Source organism: Vigna angularis, chromosome 1 (genome assembly GCF_016808095.1).
Source record: "Vigna angularis cultivar LongXiaoDou No.4 chromosome 1, ASM1680809v1, whole genome shotgun sequence".
Classification (NCBI taxonomy): Eukaryota; Viridiplantae; Streptophyta; class Magnoliopsida; order Fabales; family Fabaceae; genus Vigna; species Vigna angularis.
The window spans coordinates 62,762,889-62,785,970 of record NC_068970.1 but is presented as its reverse complement, the minus strand read 5'-3'; the positions used below and the strand labels follow the sequence as shown (position 1 = coordinate 62,785,970).

Here is a 23,082-nt window from a genome sequence, read left to right as displayed (position 1 = left end):
TTGTACGAATCTTACAAATTTGTGGTTCAGAGTTACTATTTGATACTATTTTATATATAAGCATATTTAGGGTGTGTTCTTTTGGATGTATTTGGGGGAGATGATTTGGGAGAGATGATTTGAATGGATTTGAGTGGATTTAAGGGTAATTTTTTAGTTGTTTTTTTGAGTGGATTTGTGGTTAATTGAGAGTGGATTTGGAAGTAAAGTTTGTGAAAATTAGTGTATGATTTGATTGATGTGATAGATTTTAGAAATTAGTTTAATTGGTAGAAAATAAAGATTACCAAAATGCTTCTAGGTATAAAAGTATTATAAAATGTTATTTTGTAATGTTATATTTAATTGTGAAAATGTTTATGAAGAGAAAAAAATTATGAATATTTTATAAAATTAATGGTGAAAAATTATAAAAGTTATAATGTAGTAAAAAAAATTATTTTAAAATGTAGTATTTGCTTGTAATATAATTTAGTACGAAGTGATATCAATTTATTTGTTACGGAAGTGCGAATGATTAATATTAATTAGTTTAATTAGTAGAAATGAAAGATTACCAAAATGTCGCTAGCTATATATTAATATAAAATGTTATTTTTTAATGTAAAAAAGTTTATAAAGAGACCAAAACTATTAATAATTATTAAAATTAATTTTTAAATATTATAAAAATTGTAATGTGATAAAATGAATTTATTTTTAAATGGGAGTGTGAAAATGAAACAGGAGCTGCAAGGAGGTAATCAAAAAGAGAAAAAAAAAGAAAACAAATAAAAAAACAAAAATGGCCCCTGACCCAGGCCCAAACCCTTTTTTTTGCTTCCAATTCAGAAAACCCTAGGGTTAAGTTACATCCCCTCCATTTCGCCCAAAGAGGCTACGAGACCCAGGGTCTCTTCTCTAATCTGAAGAGCCTTAGGAAGATCACACACATCACCGCCTCTGCCACTCACACCCCACTCCGCCACTCACTTCTCCATGACAGACATCTCCCTGTTGTCCCTCCTCCCTTCCTTCACTACACGTGTCTATGCTGCCATTCTCCTCAACTCGAACCTACCATTGCTTCCATGGGGGATCTACGTTTGACAGTGAGGCGAGGAAGATGATGACCACATCACCCATGCACTAAGGTTAAGACAATTCTGGTAACCCATTTTTGTTGCGACGGAGCAAGGAATCAAGGTATGGCGTCCCTGCAACCGGAAAAAAGACACACCGGCCATCCAAAGAAAGCAAATACGTGTGGTGGATCCGGATACAAGAAGCATGTATCTGGATACGGTTCCTTCGAAAAAAATGAAAAACATGTATCCGGATACGCTGTTTACTGGAATCAGATACAGCAACATGTCTTCTGCTTTAATATTAACGTTAATATTATGATTTTTTAATATTATAAAGGGTTGCAAAATGGAAGGATTTGCACTGATTTATAAGTAAAAGACTTACATACCCTGTACGATTGTTCAAAACTTCGACTCCATCTGCAACCCTTTATAATATTAAAAAATCATAATATTAACGTTAATATTAAAGCAGAAGACATGTTGCTGTATCCGATTCTAGTAAACAGCGTAACAGGCTTCTTGTATCCGGATCCACCACACGTATTTGCTTTCTTTGGATGGCTGGTGTGTCTTTTTTCCGGTTGCAGGGACGCCATACCTTGATTCCTTGCTCCGTCGCAACAAAAATGGGTTACCAGAACTGTCTTAACCTTAGTGCATGGGTGATGTGGTCATCATCTTCCTCGCCTCACTGTCAAACGTAGATCCCCCATGGAAGCAATGGTGGGTTTGGGTTGAGGAGAATGGCAGCATAGACACGTGCAGTGGAGGAAGGGAGGAAGGACAACAGGGAGATGTCTGTCATGGCGGCGTGAGTGGCAGAGGCGGTGATGTGTGTGATCTTCCTAAGGCTCTTCAAATTAGAGAAGAGACCCTGGGTCTCGTAACCTCTTTGGGCGAAATGGAGAGGCTATAACTTAACCCTAGAGTTTTCTGAATTGGAAGCAAAAAAAAAGGGTTTGGGCCTGGGTCAGGAGCCATTTTTGTTTTTTTTCTTGTTTTCTTTTTTTTTTCTCTTTTTGATTACCTCTTTGTAGCTCCTGTTTCATTTTCACACTCCCTATTTAAAAATAAATTCATTTTATCACATTATAATTTTTATAATATTTAAAAATTATTTTTAATAATTATTAATAGTTTTGGTCACTTTATAAACTTTTTTACATTAAAAAATAACATTTTATATTAATATATAGCTAGGGACATTTTGGTAATCTTTCATTTCTACTAATTAATGTTAATCATTCGCACTTCCATAACAAATAAATTGATATCACTTCGTACTAAATTATATTACAAGCAAATACTATATTTTAAAATAATTTTTTTTACTACATTATAACTTTTATAATTTTTCACCATTAATTTTATAAAATATTCATAATTTTTTTTCTCTTCATAAACATTTTTACAATTAAATATAACATTACAAAATAACATTTTATAATACTTTTATACATAGGGGCATTTTGGTAATATTTATTTTCTACCAATTAAACTAATTTCTAAAATCTATCACATTAATCAAATCATACACTAATTCTCACAAACTTTACTTCCAAATTCACTCTCAATTAACCACAAATCCACTCAAAAAAACAACTAAAAAATTACCCTCAAATCCATTCAAATCATCTCCCCCAAATACACCCAAAAGAACACACCTTAGTGATACAACTATACCATCATTTTTTTCATGTTCAACTATTTCCCTTATGCTTGACCAATAAACATAAATGTTGCTAGAATTCCATATTTTATATAAAAAAAAGGTAGATTTCGATTTAGCATCTTCAAGTGGTTAGAGATTCTATGTAATCTAGAGATGTAATTAAAATTAAATATGTAAATAGAGAAAATTGTACTTTATAAATTAATTTTGTTGGTTTGTATAATCTAGACATGTAATTAAAATATAATATATGTAAATAAATATAAATTGTACTTAATAAATTAATTTTTTAAATTTAAATTAGACGTGAACTTATATTTTAATTTGTATTCTAAATTTATGAAAAAGGTCAAACACCATACATGATAGACGTTAGTGGATATATTGAAAAGATCGAAATCTTAATGTAACAATAGATATAACCAAACGATAAATATATAAGTGAAAATAATTTTTACCAAATATTAAAGTAGGAACAATCTTAACTTAACAAGTCTTATATTGTTACACTTTATTATACACTAATATTTTAATTTGGGTAACATATTTATATCTTACACGTATCTTTGTCCAATATTTTGTAATATTTTATCAATATTTATTAATGAAGTATTTAATTTATAAAGCAGTAATACACACTAATTTTAATTTTTTATATTGACAATTTTAATACATATAATTTTAATTTAGATTTACAAAATAACAATCATATATATTGTGTTTTTAAAAATTATTATACGCTTTTCAATATGCATATATAATTTATCATATCTTATATTATTTTCAAAACAAAACATATCGAATACATATCATATTTGTACATCATAAGTTCCACTAAATTCAAACTGATTTTATAAAACATATGTTACGTATAGCACGAATTAACCAATTAAATTAAAATTTGTTAAATATAATAACATTTAAAAACAGAACTATTTATTTTAGATAAGAATATTTTAAAATAAATTAATAAAAATATACTTGTCCTTTCTCAACCATCATAACTTCATGAGTTATAAACTACGTCTATTTTTAACAACAATAATATTAATCAGAACAAAATTTGGAGTACTAATGTGGAAATTAAAACAAAAGTGTTTTTGTGTATAAACTGAAAGGTAACGTTAAACATATATCAAAATTAAAATTAAAAGCCAAATATAGAATCTTAATCATACTTCAACCCACGTCAACATTAAAAAGATGTCACCAAATTATTTTTAATTAGAAAAATAAGACAAAACCAAGATCGTTTGTATATAGATTGAATACAAAAATATTAAAATAAAAAATTGTATAATTATAAATAACAAATGAATATGTAAACCTTAATTTTAAAACGATTACCCTTAAGACATTGCTTAACATTTTCTAGAATCAAAATTTGAAAGTTGTTTTCTCTATAAAAAGAAAGTTTCCCTTGAAAGATCTGAAGTCCTACTTCTTCCTATAATGAATTGTTATAACCTGTAAGAAAATCTGACAACCTCAAACAGCTGTGCCACGTTACCATGTCTAACATGCACGCAATGGCATATGCAATACAATATTGCTCAATGTTTTCCAACCGCAAAAATAAAATAAAACCACATGAATTTTGGCCATTTCTTACTATCCAATTAGTTACACCTAACCCCGAATAAAATTAGAGTAAATTACACATAGAGAATATTTAATATTTAAACTTATATAGTTCAACAAATCTATTAATTTTTTAATTTATTTTGAAACACATATTTTAAAATTTACCCCGTTTTCACAACTCTCTCCTGTATCAAAATATATAAATGCAGGAAAAAAGAGAGAGTAGAAAATAAGAAAGCAATAAAAAAATTTAGTGTAATTATGAATTTTATCATGTTTTAAGGGCATCATACCCTTATTTTGAGAGTCCAACATTTGAGAAACATAACTATTTATCATTATTTTGACTTTCTTTCAAATGAGCTCATACATTTCAATCCAATTTATAAGAAATATATCTTTTCACTCTTTTAATCTACTACGAATATCACTTCATGCTATTGAAAAGGATGATATAATGAAATGATAAATTCCTTTTGAATATTAATGTAATTAAGTGTTATATTAGCAATAAATACAAATTAATTAAAAAAAGATACAATGAACTAATACGTGTATCTTTCATAACCTAATTCTGAAATATCTTTAAGTGGTTTTTAATTAATATATCGCACACTTAATTTATTTTTCTATTTTTCTTAATTAACTTAATATCAAAATGATGATTCTATTTTATTATTTTGATAAAATAGTACATTGAAATATATGTGTAATAAGTTTTTAAGCATACATATGAGTACAAGCATGAAAATTGACAATAAAAGTTGTTATTTAACAGCACATGGGCTGGAATCTATCTCTCATAAGGATGAGTATAAATATACTTTACTACCTTACTATAATATTATTACCTATCAGCGTGTGTATTACAATTAAATCACGATATCTTTATTTAATTTTTGGTATCTTTTGAAAGTCTTTGCAAGTCTTTGACTAAAAGAAAAAGAAAACACTGTACTGTTGTATTTTTGTTAGGATGGTGAATAATAAACAGTGAGGATCTACGAGTGAACTCACAATTTTTTTTAATGATAATCTCAGTCAAATTTTACATAATATAAATTTGTATAAATATGTTATTTAATTATTAATATTATATATATATATATATATATATATATATATATATATATATATATTGAAGGCTTAATTAAATTTTAACTTTTAATAAATTTAGATATTTTTAATTCAGTTTCTATTAAATTTTTATAGTACTAAAGAAGTTATACTTTTTAATTAAGTTTTTATTAATTAATATTTTTTAACTAAGTGAGATGATAATTATCCCTTCTCATTATCTTAATTACTTAATTGTCTTCACATGTTATTTTGGGTTTAGTTTTGTTGAATATATCATGTGATTTTTTATGATTGGATCACAAAAACTAAAATAAATAAAAAAAGTAAGTTTAATTGAAAAATATAGAATTTTGAATATTAAATAAACAAAAAAATTAATAAAGAATGAATTGAAACTTAAAATAACATGATCAACTCTGAAATAATTTTGCATCATCATCTAACTAATAAGAACATAGATTCAAGAATTAGGTTCATTAAATTTGAATTATTTAAAAAATGATTAAAAGTATAGTTTATCTAAGTTTAATATTTGATGTAAATCATTCCTAACTTACATACACGTGTTTATTATATAATAGACATATTAGATATCCTGTTAAACTTTGATCCTATATTAAGACATAAGTTCCTTATTGTTGCTAAGATAGATGTGTAGTTGAATTCACGAAACTAGTGTCTTATCAGTCTATGCCATCTTGGCTATATATATGAGAGAGAGAGAGAGACAGAGAGATCATAACCCATTTGAAACAGAGTTTCAGCCAAGTATATCTTGATTGTTATAAATCTGCAGTGCAGACATAGTCCATTGAATATGCATATGCACTATGGAGTGCTCTGTAATGACATCACTCTTTCACTTCAACCATGAATGCTTCTTGACCCCACCAAATGTGTACCAAGCAAAGTGGGCATAATGGAGTCAATGGTGGCCTTAGGCCATCCTTTCACAAAGGAAAACTTTTCTCCCTTTAATAGTACCAATTGCCACCATGAAAGCAACACCCTACTAAATATTTCTCATTTCAGCTCTTTCTATGTTTTGGTATTTATTGCACCTTCTTCTGCCAAATGTTGAGTGGGAATTCACTTCAACTGAGCTGTAATTTTGAGCTCAATACTGCTAAATTAAATAATCTTTGTAATTGGAATTTTCAAAGACTTCAGTTAGTTCAATGCCTTGTAACTTGCACAAGATGCACCTCCCCACTTAGTTAAAAAAAAAATCCACATGTCGTGTCATCAATGTCACTCTATTTGACAACTATAGAGAGTGATTTCTAAGCAAAACCTTTGTGATCATTTGCTCATAGTATAATACTACTAGTACTTTTAATATCCATTTCCCTCGGTTCAAGCGACATATTTTACACTGCTCTCATTCATGTACTACCTTTTTCATCTCATAATTTTCGGTAACCGGAAATGGCTTGAACTTTTTTGGGTTTCTAAGAAGGGAACTAACTTCGGTGGTTTACATGATTAACATGACATGGGCCTTTTTCATTCATTTTTGGGATTAGTGAACAGAATTTGTCTCTACACTCTCACCTAAAAACTGTCCATTTCTTCCTGTCCTTATTTGATTGGAAATGATCCCTTTTTTTAATTTCAATTTTCAAAGGCGCTTGTTGTCTCAATCATAATACATAATATGTCAGAAGAAAATGGTAATAATAAGAGATGGATGGGGTAATGGATTCTGTTCCCATGGTCTCACGCACTCAACGTGAATTGGGCATCCCTGGTTTGTAATTTTATGTCATGTAATGTAACAAAATCTGTCCTTTCTTCTGTAGCAGTGGAGTCACTGTTAAGCGTGGATTTTCACTTGTGCTTTAACTGGAAGGTTGTTTAACTAAAGTGCCTTGAAGTGTGTGGCCTTCTACTTTTTCGTTTCTGGGTAACACAAAAGAAAAAGACCTTGGTTTCCGAGGGTGTTTGTTGTCACTGTTCATCGCTGCAAAGTTGCAATATTTTGGCTGATTCAGCGTTTCAGATGGCTTTTGGTGGTTGATTCTCCTACCAAGTTGAGAATTTGAGATGAGCAGCCAAAAGGGTCGTCATGAAGAAGAGATGGGCACCTCAGAAACCACCGGGAAAGTGGTTGTGGTTGCAGTTAAAGCTTCCAGAGATATCTCAAGGACTGCTCTGGTGTGGGCTTTGACTCATGTTGTTCAACCAGGGGATTGCATTAAGCTGTTGGTGGTCATTCCGGCTCTTTCTTCAAGTATTGCTTACTTTTCTTCATTCCCTCTCTCTCTTTTTTTCCTTTTAATTTATATCTGATTGGTTTGGCTCTTTCTTAGTTACATTACTCAGTTTAGTTTCACATTAATGGCTTTATAAAACTGAGTTAAAGAAAAAGTAAACTAGAAGATGAATACAGAGAATGAGGCACTGGTTGGCACATTCTACGCAATTCTGTTTTGAACCTTCAAATATGTAAGGCTTTAGGACCTCGGCGTTGCTAGAGATCTGAACAATCCAGAAACCTGTTCTACTCATTCTTGTATCGAGGTTCATAACTGACTACAATTTCTGCATTTGCAGGCAAGAGGGTATGGGGATTTTCAAGATTTACCACTGACTGTGCCTCCAGTAATTGGAGATCCAGTTTAGGAACTGCTTCAGATCAGAAAGAAGTTATAACAAAATCCTGTTCTCAGTTAGTGCTTCAACTCCATGATTTTTACGATCCAGAGAAGGTTGGGACATACATAACATTGTAATAGCTTCCATATATGCATATTCTTTCTTTCTTTCTTTATGTCTAGTGTTCGGTTTTCCTAAACTGTCAAACAATTTACACAGATAAAGATCAGAGTGAAGATTCTTTCTGGTTCTTCATGTGGAGGTGTGGCCGCTGAGGCCAAGAGAGTTGAGTCAAGCTGGGTTATATTGGACAAGTAATTTTTAACTTTCTTTGTTAAAGGCTGCGTTGTTGCTTGATACATCTGTGAAGTTTTCCCAATTACTCATACACCGAAGATGATTGTCTATTTGCAGAAAGTTGAAGCATGAAAAGAAATACTGCATGGAGCAGCTGCATTGCAATATTGTAATGATGAAGCGGTCTAGGCCAAAGATTCTGCGCTTGAATTTGAACAGTTCACCTAAGATGGAACTGAACATGGGTTGTCCATTGAAACTCAGAAGAAACTTGAAAGAGAACACTGGACATGGAGGTATAATCAGAGGTCCAGCTGTTACTCCTGCTAGCAGTCCTGAACAAGGGTCACCACCATTGACTGCAACTGATGTTGGAACATCATCAATATCAAGCTCAGATCCTGCTACTTCCCCATTTTTTCACTCTGACAACTATGAGAGACAAAGGAGAGGTTTCACCTTCGTTCACGAGGGACTGACAAACCTAGAGGATATTGAGTCTGACTCCGAGAGCGAAAAGCTTAGCATGTCGTCCAAGAGTTCATATTTTCAGCCATGGATTGCGAATGTGATTTGCATGGATGGTGATTTCTCAAAGCATGAAGACAACGTGCAAAGATCCAGCGACAAGACTTTGGCAACTGCATATGAAGCTTTGCTTCAGAAATTCTCAAAGTTGGATGAAGATCCTATACTGGGAATGCTTAACTGTAAAATTGATGTGAACTTGAGCAAAAGTGTTAGAGAAGCAATTTCACTAGCTAAAGGTTCACCTCCTGGCCCTCCTCCACTGTGCTCCATTTGTCAGCACAAGGCACCGGTGTTTGGAAATCCACCAAGGTGGTTTACATTTGCTGAATTGCAGCTTGCCACGGGTGGTTTTTCACAAGCAAACTTCTTGGCAGAAGGTGGTTTTGGTTCCGTACACCGTGGAGTTCTGCATGACGGACAAGTCATTGCTGTGAAACAGTATAAATTAGCCAGCACTCAAGGAGATAAAGAGTTTTGCTCAGAAGTTGAGGTCTTAAGCTGTGCACAACATCGCAATGTTGTGATGCTAATTGGGTTCTGTGTGGAGAACGGAAGAAGATTGCTGGTTTACGAATACATCTGCAATGGCTCTCTGGATTCTCATCTCTACAGTAAATTCCTCTGCATTTTCTTGACTTCTTATGATAACAATGACATCTAAGATAGTTTTTTCAGTAGTTGGCCTTCACAGTGTGAACATTTTTCCATGAAAATCTTCCTAAGCAATGAGAGAAAATGAAATTTTAAGGGATGATTTGGATTTGCAGGACGAAAGCAGAATGTTCTGGAATGGTCTGCAAGACAAAAGATTGCAGTTGGAGCAGCACGTGGTTTGAGATACCTTCATGAAGAATGTAGAGTGGGTTGTATTGTGCACCGTGACATGAGGCCCAATAATATCCTCCTCACTCATGATTTTGAAGCTTTGGTACGTTTTTTTCTTCAATTTTGAAATGTACTAAGCAGTGTTATTATGGTATTAGGTATGTTTTATTATATGCAATGTGTGAAGTAACTGGTGTGATTGATGTTAGGTGGGAGATTTTGGACTTGCTAGGTGGCAACCAGATGGAGACATGGGTGTGGAAACCAGAGTGATAGGAACATTTGGGTAGTGGGAAATGAAACTCAATTTCTTTTTCTCCCTTTTTCCTTTGATTAGTTGTAAAAAAGGTTATGATGATGAAAAATTTTCTTCTTTAAAGGTATTTGGCGCCAGAATACGCTCAGAGTGGTCAAATTACTGAAAAAGCTGATGTGTACTCGTTTGGTATAGTACTGCTGGAACTCATCACAGGAAGAAAAGCAGTGGATATAAACCGCCCCAAAGGCCAACAATGTCTCAGTGAATGGGTAACATTTATTTTTAAGTCCCAAATCGAGTAAGATAAATTCAATAAGACGAATTTAAAATATATAACTGAATGTAAATTTTTTAAAAGGGGTTGAGTTAGGTTTAAAGTTATCGTTGTTATCTACTTTAATCAATTCTATCTTTTTAAATCTGATGCACAGGCACGGCCATTGCTTGAAAAACAAGCTATTTATAAATTAGTAGATCCGAGTTTAAGAAACTGCTATGTTGATCAAGAGGTACATCGCATGCTGCAATGTTCCTCTTTATGCATTGGACGGGATCCTCATTTAAGGCCTCGAATGTCACAGGTTGGAAAAGCGATTAACATCTTCATGGTTGAATCATTACATTTCTCTCTTAACATTTTTTCATTCTCACCGTTTTATCTTTTGTTATATGTAGGTGCTGAGGATGCTGGAAGGTGACATTCTACTGTGATTGCATATCCAATTTTCCATTTCCCAGGAACATTAGCGTAGAACTAGAACACGAACATGAACAAGGATAATCAGAATGACAACATTATTGTCTTGTGAGAAATTTCAGGAGGATGCAGAAGTTTGAAGCTGAATTTACGTTGTAAAAAGCTTAGTTTTTTCTGTTAGATTTTTTAGCGATGCTGTAAATATTATCTTCGATTTTGTGGAGAGGAGCGTAATTGGAAGTGGTGTTAATTATTTATTTCATTGTACATAACATTTCAGTTTTCGTTAAATCTTTCTTCCGTTTTTCAATTATTTACTCTTGTTGCTGCTGGTTCGATAAGAGTTCTCACTTAGTGGGCTTGGGCTCAACATTTGGTCCTGATAGTTGGGCTCATGGATATGAGTAAGACAATGGTTACTTTTTGCACCACTCTTTCTGATAGTTGTACTATACTTCATTTTTAATTAATATTTCAAAGTATCCCTTATCTAAACAAAATGAATATGTTGATGTTTATTTCGGTACTAAACTACCTATGCATTTTTAAACAGTATTTTGAAAATTTAGTTCCAAAATATATTAAGTATTTTGACAAAAACTTTGGAAATTGATTCGCCACTCAGCGTGGAAAACTAGAAAGGACTAAATTAAAAAAGCGATTGAAATAAATAAAAAAATATGCAGTTAATAGTAAAGGTGTGTAAAAAAATATGTTGGAGGAGGGAAAGGAATGACATCCTTATATGGGTCCAATTGGGCTCCGATGAGGACAAGGCCCATTCGTAAATAATCAACACTTGAATGTTATAAGGGAAAATCAATTGTTAATATTATATATGCATAATAAATCTTGTTTATGTTAGAATATGAATGGTTATTTTTATTTATTAATTAACTAGTTTTAGATCCGTGTCTATTAAATGGTGTTTGTTTGTGTGTTTATTAAAAGAGATATGGAAGTTTAGAAAATAAATAAATATTTTTAAGTTTATAATTAAGTTTAAAATAAAATCAAAAGTGAAAATGATTTATAGGTTTAAAAAATAATATATTTGTAAAAATATATATAATAGACTTTCTAAAAATACAAGGATAAAATATATATAAAAACATATAGTAGAACTTTTAAAAATATAAATGACAGGTAAAAAGATGTAAAATAAAATTACTAAAAATATAAATCAATATATGAATAAACTGGTCTAATATCTATTGTCACACTCGCTGATCATTGACAAATTCGTCTAATATATATTGTTAGATTTGTCTAATCAACGTATGAACATTCTTCTAATGTGTATTGCTAAACTCGTGTAATCAATATATAAATAAATTCAATTAATCTATTTTGCAAGACTCATCTAATCATAAAATAAATAAAATTGTTTAATGCGTATTAATAAACTCATATAATATGTATATGAATAGATCCATCTAATATATGTTGCTAGATTCGTGTAATCATTGTAAGAATAAAGTCATCTAACATGATTGTAAAACTTGTTTAACCAATATATACACATTATAATGAAATAAATTATTTTATTTAAAAAATAAATAATAACTTTAAAGAATTTTGATGGTTCTATTTTATTCAAAAATCCTACTATCAATTTTAAAATTTTAACATAAAAATAATGATACATAACCGAGGAAGAAAATAAAATAAATATTAGTTCAACATTCCAGCCCAACATCCATTTTCTTTCTCAATCAACAAATTCTGGCCCAACTTAACTCGGATCAACTCCATTTGAAGTTGGGCCAAGTAGAAGGATGCGGCTTGAAACTTTGAGCTCGCTGGACTTGATGGCTTAGAATACTTCACGTTATTTTCATTCATTTTCTCTTTTAATATTTGACAACTAAAGACTCAATTTTTGAGAGTGGTTTTGAAAATGTTTTCCAAAAAAACACACACACACACACATATATATATATATATATATATATATATATATATATATATATATATATATATATATATCTTAAAAATTTGAAGATAAATATTTAGTGTATTTGATAAAGCGGAGAATTGTATTTGAAAATAAATATTTTTTAATATCGATTTAAAGTGTAATTGAAATAAAATTTTATGATACAATATTAGGATAAAATAAGCTAATATTCTTAAAAATTAAATTCAAATAATTATACCGCAAAGCATAAGTAAATACATTTTTTTTAAAATAATTTAATTTTAAATAAAAAGTATAAGTGTATATAAAATTAAATTTTGAACTTTTCTTAATTTTTTATTTTTTTAAAATAAATGTTTTAGTTAGTTAATTTAAAAACATGTATAAACAAAATTTCCAGCTTTGTGGGCATTATCATATACTTACCTATATTTTTCTGATTAATACAAAGACAATTAAAATACAAATACTATATTTGCTAAAAATTATTTATTTTATATTTATTGTAGATTTTATCCATTGAGTTTGTAAAATCACAATTTTTTTCCTTCCAATAAACAATCATCAGTTGTTATTAGACTAAAAACTTGTCAGAATTTATATATCAATTTGTATAACTTAATAAATTATTAATAATTGTGGTTGAAACTTTTCTATTGAAACTTATACAAAACCCTCCATATACCAATTAAAGTAAAAACTTATAATCATGTTGTAATAATTTTTATCACATAATAATTTATTATCATAGAATAACGGATATATCTACATTTAGATGAGTAACTATTCAAATATTTATTAAATAATTTTTTATTAAAATAAAAATCAAATAAAAAAAATCATATTATAAACATCTTAAAAGTACATACATTTTTCCCTCCACTTAACAATAATAAAGAAATTATAACATATCAATTGTAAACTAAAGTATCAAATAAATTAGAGTATAAAATAATTTAAATAAAAAAATCATTTATATACTTTCTTTTATCCTCATTCACATTTATTTCCAATAACTTAAAATATTTCTTGTAAACATTAAAACTAAGTAGATAAATTTGCAAATACCAATTTATATGTCATCCTGTATACAACGCGCATAAAAAAAATTAAACGATTGTGAATAAATTCTTAACCACTTTATAATATACCATTCTAATTATAACATTTCACTTTTACTTTATTTTTGTCTCATTTCTTTCTATTATCTTTTACAATATGCTGTGTTTTTATCCATCACCAAGATTAACTTCTGAACAAAAAGCTATCAATTACTTAAACTTATCTGCATATAAAATTATTCTCTTATTGAAGTACAACTCTGAAATCCAAGACGAATAATTGCTTAATTTTTTATCTCATAATCAAAACCAAAGAAAATATGCAATCTTTTTTTCTTAACATATAATTTTGTATAAAAAGTTATAGTTAAAACTTTAATAATATGTTAAGAAGAGAATTTTAAATTTATTTTATTTTTATAAAATTAGTTTATAAAGAGATTTTTATCTACATATATTCTCGAAATTGATAGGAAACTTTCAACACGAAAACAAAGTTTTTGTATATTGCTTAAAACGAGATTAGACTGTCTAATGACAAAGATAGCATATAGTTGATAATCACACAAGAAACCTAACTCATTGTGATAGGTATTTCTGTAAAGAATAAGAATAAGAATGAAAATGAAAAACAAATTAAAAGAAGATAATTCAGCAGCTCTTCCACACTCAAACAGCAAAGTTGGTGCCAGAAAATGATGTTTTGTGTTAAAAACGTCCGTACAGTGCATCACTGGGTCGATCCACTGATTAGTTTTATGCGACAATCACAACGTATATGAAACGAAGCTCTAGAACCAGTTCATAACAGCTGGCTCTCATGAATTTCTTTTCTAGTTAGATTCTTTTATTCTTATACAAAGTGTGAAAGATTTTATACGTCTGATAAAAGGAAACACACATTTTCAATTTCTGTACAAGTAAGTTGTGGGAAATAGTAACATCTTTTAAGCAAAAATTACTTGTTTATCATTGAACCAGGCACAAATAATTGATTATTTAGAAGAGAGTGACAAAATAATAGTTTAAGAAAAGAACTGTTTCTGATATTAAATCCTTGAAACATGTGTGGAATCTTTGGGAAACAATAAACAGATGTAAACGTATATGCATTCTATATTTCTGTGTTAACTTCACCACTCAATAATGCAGACTTGTTTCCATGTTTCTTTTTGGACTAATCAATATCTATCACAGACAAATTTTCTATTTAGAATTAATGAGCTGTAATTAGTAGAAAGTTAGATATATATATATATATGATACGGAACGCGGGGACCTGTTAATTATCTACACTGTTCTTCAATCTGTCATTGCAGTGGTCTATTTTATCTCACGACCTTTAACTTGTCTTCTTTTAGTTGTCACTTTTTTTTATTGTTTATCCTAGATAAAAGTAGACACAATTACTGTTTCTAACCTTCTTTTATGTTTCTCAATGTGTGTCAGTCATGATATAAAATTCATCAATTCTTTTGTGTTAATTTTTTTCAAAGATGAGTGAGTTGTGTTACACCATGCAAGGAGAGAGAGAGAGATATGAATCTCACTGTGCATTTCATGTATTCATTAGCAGTATCTCAGTGATAATTACACACTTAAAGTATATGATTATTGAACGTGATTAAGGTATATAGTTGTGTTGGGAATCCAAATTGAAAAGAAACGAGAAAGTAGAAGACTGGATAAAGGTGAAAAACCGTTAACTCATTATCTTAAGATTTTGGGTAAAAAGTGATGTTGATCTCTTTTATAGTTGGCTCAGATGTTATTGGTGCCCCTGTAATCCACAGGGAACCTCCTTCTCGATAGATCCAACAGTGATACTGATTAACCGATACGATGAAGTGACCAGCTATAAACTATTGAAATGATTGCAATAAGAAGGAAATTTGATATTTGATTATATTTGTATGAAATGCAGAAGACCCAGTTTCCTGATTTGCACAATGATTGTTGGGAAATTTTCCATGTTGCTTTTGACTTTACAGAAAGCGATTACTAGGAAGAGTACCTCTTTGAAAATTAGAAAGGCACTTGGAGGAATCATGTATTAGAAAATTGAATGATTGTCATTATAACAAACATAAAGTATGCATACAGTGATCCTTCGCCTCCGCCAAGTGGTGCCACCATTTGCTTAAAAGTTGTAGGTAGGGCTACTCCTACCAGTACTAATCTATCTTATGCAACTATAGCTCTAGGAAATTCAATGTTGTTTTTTTGTTTTGATGGATAAATGAAAAAAATACAACAAAATTGCAAGTTAATAACAATAAACCCTAAATCCAATTTATATAAGATACTTCCTTCGATTTGTGAAATTTAGATTTACATTTATATTTGGAAAATAACTAAAAGTGCTTTAGCATTGGATATTATTAAGTTGAAAACTTCATTCTAGTAGTGTAATATTTTAGTGATGCAATCTATCTTTTCAGCTAAAGTGGCACAGTTCTGCTATAATATTTTTCTGAGATATAGTAAGGTTGGTCATGATCGAAAAAAGTAAGTAAATAATTGCGATTTTAGTTATAAAAAGTTTTCATGAAAGCTAACAACTTCTTTAAGATAATGTGACTATGGGAGGGGAAAGTAAAGAACATTTGAAAAGGATTTGTTTGGTTTAGGATGAGAGGATCAAAATTCATCCATACATTCCTATACTAGAGGATTTAACTTGGTGATAAATATAACAGAAATAAAAACAAATTACATGTAGAAATATTCAAGATGAGTTGATAGTGAATATTGAATAAAAATGAATAAGATGAATAATATATAATTAGTACACCAATAAATTTATTTTTAAAACTTTGAATTAAGTATTTTTTTATTTTTATATAAATTTGTTTTGTCCTAGTTTCTTCCTTCAAAAGGTAATTGTAAAAACAAAATTCTCTTATGTTAATTAATTGAAGAATTTTCCATTTTGACACTAATCAAAATAAACATTAAATATCATCTTGTACAAAAATGAAAAAGTTTAAAAACATATAAAAGAATAAAACCTATAAATTTAATGTTTTAAGATTTCTTTTATACGAATTAATAAAAGAACTTTTGTGAGTGTCACTAATCAAAGTAAACACTTGTTAAATCTTATATTATATAAAACTGAAAAAAAGAGAGTTAAAAAACATATAAGAAATAAGACCTATATTTTAAGGGGTTAAAGTTAATATTTTTTTTTTCTAATTTGATTCATATCCCATTAATATTATCAATTTTTTTATATATGTATTAATATTATTAATATTATATATATATATATATATATATATCTCATTAATATTATTAATATTATCTTTTATCAGTGAATCTCCTAAAAAATAACTTAATGATATAAAAAATGAAAATTCCTCTTAATAACCGATTCTGATGAGTAAGGAACACACTTAGAAAGATTGTTAAATGATTGAGAATATTATATATATATATATATATATATATATTTGAAATTATTTTTGATAAATATTTTCACGTATATATATTCTGAATATCCTTGATTGATTCTGACCTGTGAAGTAACCTACCCCGTTCTTTAGCCGTTGTCCTTTTCCAAATCCAATATATATGATCAAGTGGATGGTCCAATTTGGTAAAAAGAGGAGCAAATAGTGTATCCATGCCTTCTCAGAATTGGATAATTTTATAATATTTTAACACAAGCTATTTATATGCAAATCGTACTTTCACTAAAATTATATACTATAGTAATTATACTCATCCAAAATCATAATGAAAAAACTGATCTTTCTACTTCAAGAAACCATGAATTAAATTTTCATCAAACACTTTCTTATTGGATGCAACTTTCTAGTGGCGCACTCTTATATGCATATGCATGACTTTTGGCGTTTGAGTGTGAGTGGAAATAAATAATATCTATAATATCTATAATTAATTAGCCACTCAATTAAGGAACTCGTCTTTTAGAGATTGATTGATCTAACAAGATATAGATCGTTAGCATTAAAAATACGTAAAGTAGTATTTAGTACACATGAAAAGGTACTATATTAAGTAATATTTAGAGGGTGATTGGAGATAAATTATAATATTTTGTGATGGTTATGAAGAAGTTGAAATTGTAAAAAATAATTAAGGTTGGTAAGAACATTGAAGAAGATTCCTTTGTGTGATAATGCCAAATGAGTCTGAGTTAGATGAGAGCATATATGGATGTGTCGTCTTTCTCATGAATTGAAAGCTTAAAGAAAGCTACAACTTGCTTTTAACTCAAGTTCTACTAATGCTCACTCTTCTCGACTCAATTTCTTAAGCCTCGATATACAATAATGATATTAAAATGGCTAGCTAGGTTAGTAGGAAAAACCTAGCTTCATCAAGGTAAATAATTAATTATCTATTTTTTCTGCTTTCATTTCCCAACTTTATTCATATATTAGGAATGTCCTCATCAAGAATCACTTCTTTATTTAGTCATTCTAAATAATGGAGAAATTAATGTCTTATATCCATGGCAAGAACAGATTTTGCATGATGCTTCTATCATTCCTTTTCACTTTCTTTTTCTGTCTCCCTATGCTCTTATCACAGTATTTATCACATATATATATATATATATATATATATATATATATATTTTCTTTTACCACATTTCTTTAAATAAAATATAGATTTCGATTTATCTTTCGAAAAAAATCACTAAAAAACATAATATAGTCCAATAATATATATCATTAAGACACGAGTTTAGTTTATACATAAAATATTAATATTATTCTAACTCAAAACCTTAAAATATTAAATTTATAAGTTTTTCTTTTCCTTACAATACTTAAAATAATGAGTATATATAGAAATTATAAATGATGAGAAAAGTAATTAATCAAATTCTAAGTAAAAGTATGAGAACTTTTCTACGTTTTTTTTGGGTATATAATGCACACCTACTAATAATAATATATAGCAAGCATAGTCTTAGTTTATTTTCTAATTGATGAGTTTTGTATTTTTTTTTTTGGATAATGATTATTAGAGTGTGAATATATAAATATGACTTGAATCTAACAAGACACATTCACATTACTATTAATCTAAAATCTTAAACATTATATTTAGGAGTTTTTTTTTCTTATATGATATTTAATTCTGTTTAATGTAAGACTCACGTTTATTATTCCTGAAGAGTCTAATTCATGATTACATATACATAAGTTACCTCAAATATAATTAAACTAGTAAGAGACAAGCTTACGGTAACTATTAATAAAACCAAAATTTACTTATTTGATAAGAATGAAAAATGATTTGAAAGAAAAAAAAAACTCAAAATTTACTTATTTTATATTTGTGAACTAAACATAGAAAGTAGAAAATACCAATTATTCATTATGATAATGCAAACTCCAAAATTTAAAAGTCCAGCTCAAATTTAAGTTTAGATTAGCCGAATTTAATATATGTGAAAATAACTAGAAATGTAAAGAAAAAAATAAATGAGACAACAGCATATATGTGACTCAATAAGAAAAGGAATTAATAAAAAGTCGTTAGTAAGTTATATTTATAACATAGAATGAATTTATTATTCTATGTTCGAGTTAAACAATTCAAGGTGAGAATTCTCGATAGTTATTTTTCAAACGGCAGAAAACCCTGATTTGAGCGATATGTTCATTGCTTAATTATTTGTAAATTGTAACCATATGCATATGTTTTTCTCTTAATGTGTTATTTTTTTTGTAGTTTTTATATTTGCAATTCTTGATGTGATGTGTTTAATAGTTTAGAGAAAAACTAACATGGATTTTATTTAATCTGCTTTTGAATTTAGGTAACTGTATGCTCTGACGTTAGAGCTTATTGACAAACTTAAACAATTGGTGTTATATGATAATACCAATAATCATCCAACACAGAAAATAAAAAAGTAAATATAGGACAATTAACGAGATGCATTTAATAACTTTTTTAAAATTTAATTTGTAAAAAAAAGTGACTTATCAACAAAATAACACTATTAAATAAAGAGTTAATAAGCTACCTTACTCTTTATAGTTAATTAATAAGCGACTTTACTTGGTATCTCACTAGAAATACTATTCTTTCTTGATGTTTTTCTTCTCTTGCAACTTATGTATGTATTTATTTTTTTAATTGCTTGATTGTACGAAAATACATAAACAAAACCATTACAATAACAATTGCAACTATGACTATGAAACAAGTAAGAAAATATGACCCTCTTGCAATGAAATTAATCTACTATCAAATCTTTGAATAAACAGACCAACCCACAAAATGGTTTAGTGTTTTGACTTTGAACAGTATTACCAAGAATATACTGCCTAAATACCTTAAAGTTTGTCGTAATCTATGAGTTGGGATAACAGAAAAAGAGTTAAAGTGAACCTAATTATCGATCCAATTTAATTAGTTAATTAATTAAATTATTAAAAAATATTATATTTTCATTATATAAATAAACAATAAGTTTTCAGAAGAAGTAAATTATGGTTTGTGTATAAATTTATCTGGAAAGTCAGAATAGTTTTATGATTTCATCACGTTCACTTCACGTTTTTAAATAACAGTGTGAATTTGATATGCGTTTTGCAAGTCCCTTCGAATAATGAAATTTTGGTTGACGGAGACAACTTTCAAAGTCTTCCTCTCCATACATACATACATATACATATATATATATATATATATATATATATATATATATATATATATATATATATATATATATATATATATATATATATATATATATATATATATATATATATATATATATATATATATATATAATTTCTTGAGTCATACAAAGACCAACCTTGATTGAATGAAGAGAAATTCCTGATAGTCTTGCTTTTACACTCTAATTCAATATTCATGTGTTGAACAAGAATATGCATGGAACAAATTAAAAGAAAAACAAGTAGTTAATTACGTGGCACCTTAATTAAGTCTACCAAGAGAAGAATATATATATATATATATATATATATATATATATATATATATATATATATATATATGTTTTTATGGTAAAGTTAATTAGACCATATAGAAGAAAGAGAGTTCTATAAATTACTCTGCTACAATATCATTATATCCATTAATCATAAAATAAGTTGAAGGTTGGATAGAGGGATCCTGTGTAGTCCCAGAGGACATAAATGCTCCAAATAAGATAAGGTATCCCTATCTTTATGATTTTTTTATTTTTATTTTTATAACAAGGAAAAAGTTGTAAAAATATCCATCCAATAAAATTTCGTGGGTGTCACTACATTTTCATTAACCCCACACATTACTCCATCATCATCATATATACCTTCAAACCAAACCATTTTTCTGCTCTCTCTCTCTTTCTCTCTTTCTTTCTCTCTAACATACACACACTAATTACATGCATATACATCATAAAGTTTGGTTTTTGATTTGAGGGGGTTTCAGAAAATCTGAATCTGGTGAAGAGAAAATGGGGAGGAAGTGCTCGCATTGTGGAGTTATAGGGCATAATTCAAGGACCTGCACATCTTTGAGAGGCTCTTCTTTCGTTGGACTTCGTCTCTTTGGCGTGCAATTAGACACTTGTGTTACCATCAAGAAAAGCTTCAGCATGGACTCCTTACCCTCTTCATCATCTTCCTCATTTTCTTCTTCAAGAATAACCATCGATGAAAACTCTGACCGAACCTCTTTTGGGTATCTATCAGATGGTCTCATAGGTCGTGTTCAAGAGAGGAAGAAAGGTATATCGTTATGTTTCTTTCTTCTTTCAATCTTCTTTCTTATGTTTTTTTGTTGTTTTTCATCTTTCCAACCTTCCGGGAAAATCTTTTAGACTACTTTTCCTCGATTCTTAGCTACATAGTATCTACCATTTCATCGAATAATATCTAACATTGGTGTTATGCATATCTATCAGGAGTGCCATGGACAGAAGAGGAACACAGAATATTCCTTGTCGGACTGGAGAAGCTGGGAAAGGGTGATTGGAGGGGAATCTCCAGAAACTTTGTGACCACAAGAACTCCAACACAAGTGGCAAGCCATGCTCAGAAGTACTTTCTTAGATTGGCAACTATAGATAAGAAGAAGCGACGTTCTAGTCTCTTTGACGTGGTACATATGCAAAAAATTAACCATGTTTATGTTTCTCTTTACACTGAAAAGCTATTTACTTTTTCTCTTTTCCTTCTACTTTAGCAGGTCGGTAGCAACAACGTAGGAGGTTGTAATTCAGTTTCGGGTTATCATAAAAAAGATGATTCGAAATGTGAAGTTAAGAATAGTGATGCGACTTTGTCGTTGCTAGGGCGCATAACCTACTTTCAACAAGAAAGCAAATCGGATTATAAGAAGCAAGAAAAGCTTGAAAATTGCCCTCATCAAGTTCCTAATCTGGAGCTTACTCTTCGTTCCTGCTTGGGACAATTAGTGTGACTTCATCAGTCATGTGTTATATAAATACATATAAAAATTCTCTCAGGAATTAATGTACCCTTTTATCTGTTCTCAACTGTGATAAACTCATGTGGAAGAAGATCATATGGTCAAAGAAACACATTGTTCTTTGCAGCAATTGTAGTGATAGTCGTTATTACTCCCTATTATCTATGGAATAATCAGATCCCTTCAAGATATATATATATATATAATAGTTGACTAAAATTATACCACATATTTATATGCAAATAAAATCTCTGTGGAATCCAAATTCGACCAAGTGATTAATGAGTTTGATTAAATAGTGTTTAGACTTCAATAAGTAAGTTTTTCTTCTGCCTTTTTGCTTAATCAAAACCATTATCAAGAATATCCCTAATGTTTGTTAAGTAAAGAACTCAGTGAAAGAAAGAATAACTAACCACAGGAAGCCCAAATATCAAACACTTTTGGATCATTGCTTTATGAGCAAGGAGTACTCATCAACCTCGTTTTTGAGTATAAGTCTTGTATAAGTAAATTAGAAGAGATAAATAAAGAGAAGCTAGAAATTCAAGAACATCAATGGAATTAAAAGGAACAGCTCAAAACTCAATATTGCAGATTATATCCTGATATAGATCAGACAAAAGAGATGACACATGACACAACTTTTTCCTTGTAAATAAAGTGATGTGCGAAATGGAAAAAGAAATATCATTAGGTAAAAATTCCAGAAAAAAAAATACCATAATTGTTATTAAGATAGAAAAAGGTTGACCTAAAAAGAATAAGTACGGCATATTACAGTTTTTCTAATTCTTATAAAGAAAAAAAACTCATCATCTTCACTCATGTTAACATCAGATAAAGAACGGCAAACAAGATATTCTTATTCTTAAATAAATATTCTCTTTTGCTCATTAATGACATTTGACGTGTAATTCATATTTTATCTTGAACATACAGAAAATTCAAAATTTAGATAAAAAAATACGGATTTGTTTTTTTTTTTTTTAAATATAGCATCGGTGTTTTTACAAGATATCCTTAAAACAGCTTTTCAGTCAAATTC

The 23,082-nt window shown here is 29.1% G+C and overlaps 2 protein-coding genes across 3 annotated transcripts; both read left to right on the top strand.

Annotated features, from left to right (window-relative positions):
* The first annotated feature begins 6,791 nt into the window (after positions 1–6,791).
* LOC108346870 (inactive protein kinase SELMODRAFT_444075) lies at positions 6,792–10,923 on the top strand. The gene is made up of 9 exons (XM_017585928.2): positions 6,792–7,639; positions 7,963–8,117; positions 8,224–8,318; positions 8,419–9,443; positions 9,600–9,760; positions 9,867–9,943; positions 10,038–10,185; positions 10,348–10,497; positions 10,592–10,923. Exons 1-9 carry the CDS (start codon positions 7,453–7,455, stop codon positions 10,625–10,627), a joined length of 2,034 nt encoding a protein of 677 aa, XP_017441417.1. The 5' UTR covers positions 6,792–7,452; the 3' UTR covers positions 10,628–10,923.
* A 9,983-nt stretch (positions 10,924–20,906) lies between these two features.
* Positions 20,907–22,225, top strand: LOC108347231 (transcription factor MYBS3). Of its 2 annotated transcripts, none has more exons than XM_017586394.2 (3): positions 20,907–21,331; positions 21,508–21,704; positions 21,792–22,225. In XM_017586394.2, exons 1-3 carry the CDS (start codon positions 21,058–21,060, stop codon positions 22,023–22,025), a joined length of 705 nt encoding a protein of 234 aa, XP_017441883.1. In that variant the 5' UTR covers positions 20,907–21,057; the 3' UTR covers positions 22,026–22,225. The 2 variants fall into 2 exon arrangements, with proteins under 2 accessions (XP_017441883.1, XP_017441882.1); XM_017586393.2 differs by having other exon boundaries at positions 20,908–21,331; positions 21,789–22,225.
* Positions 22,226–23,082: the final 857 nt, after the last annotated feature.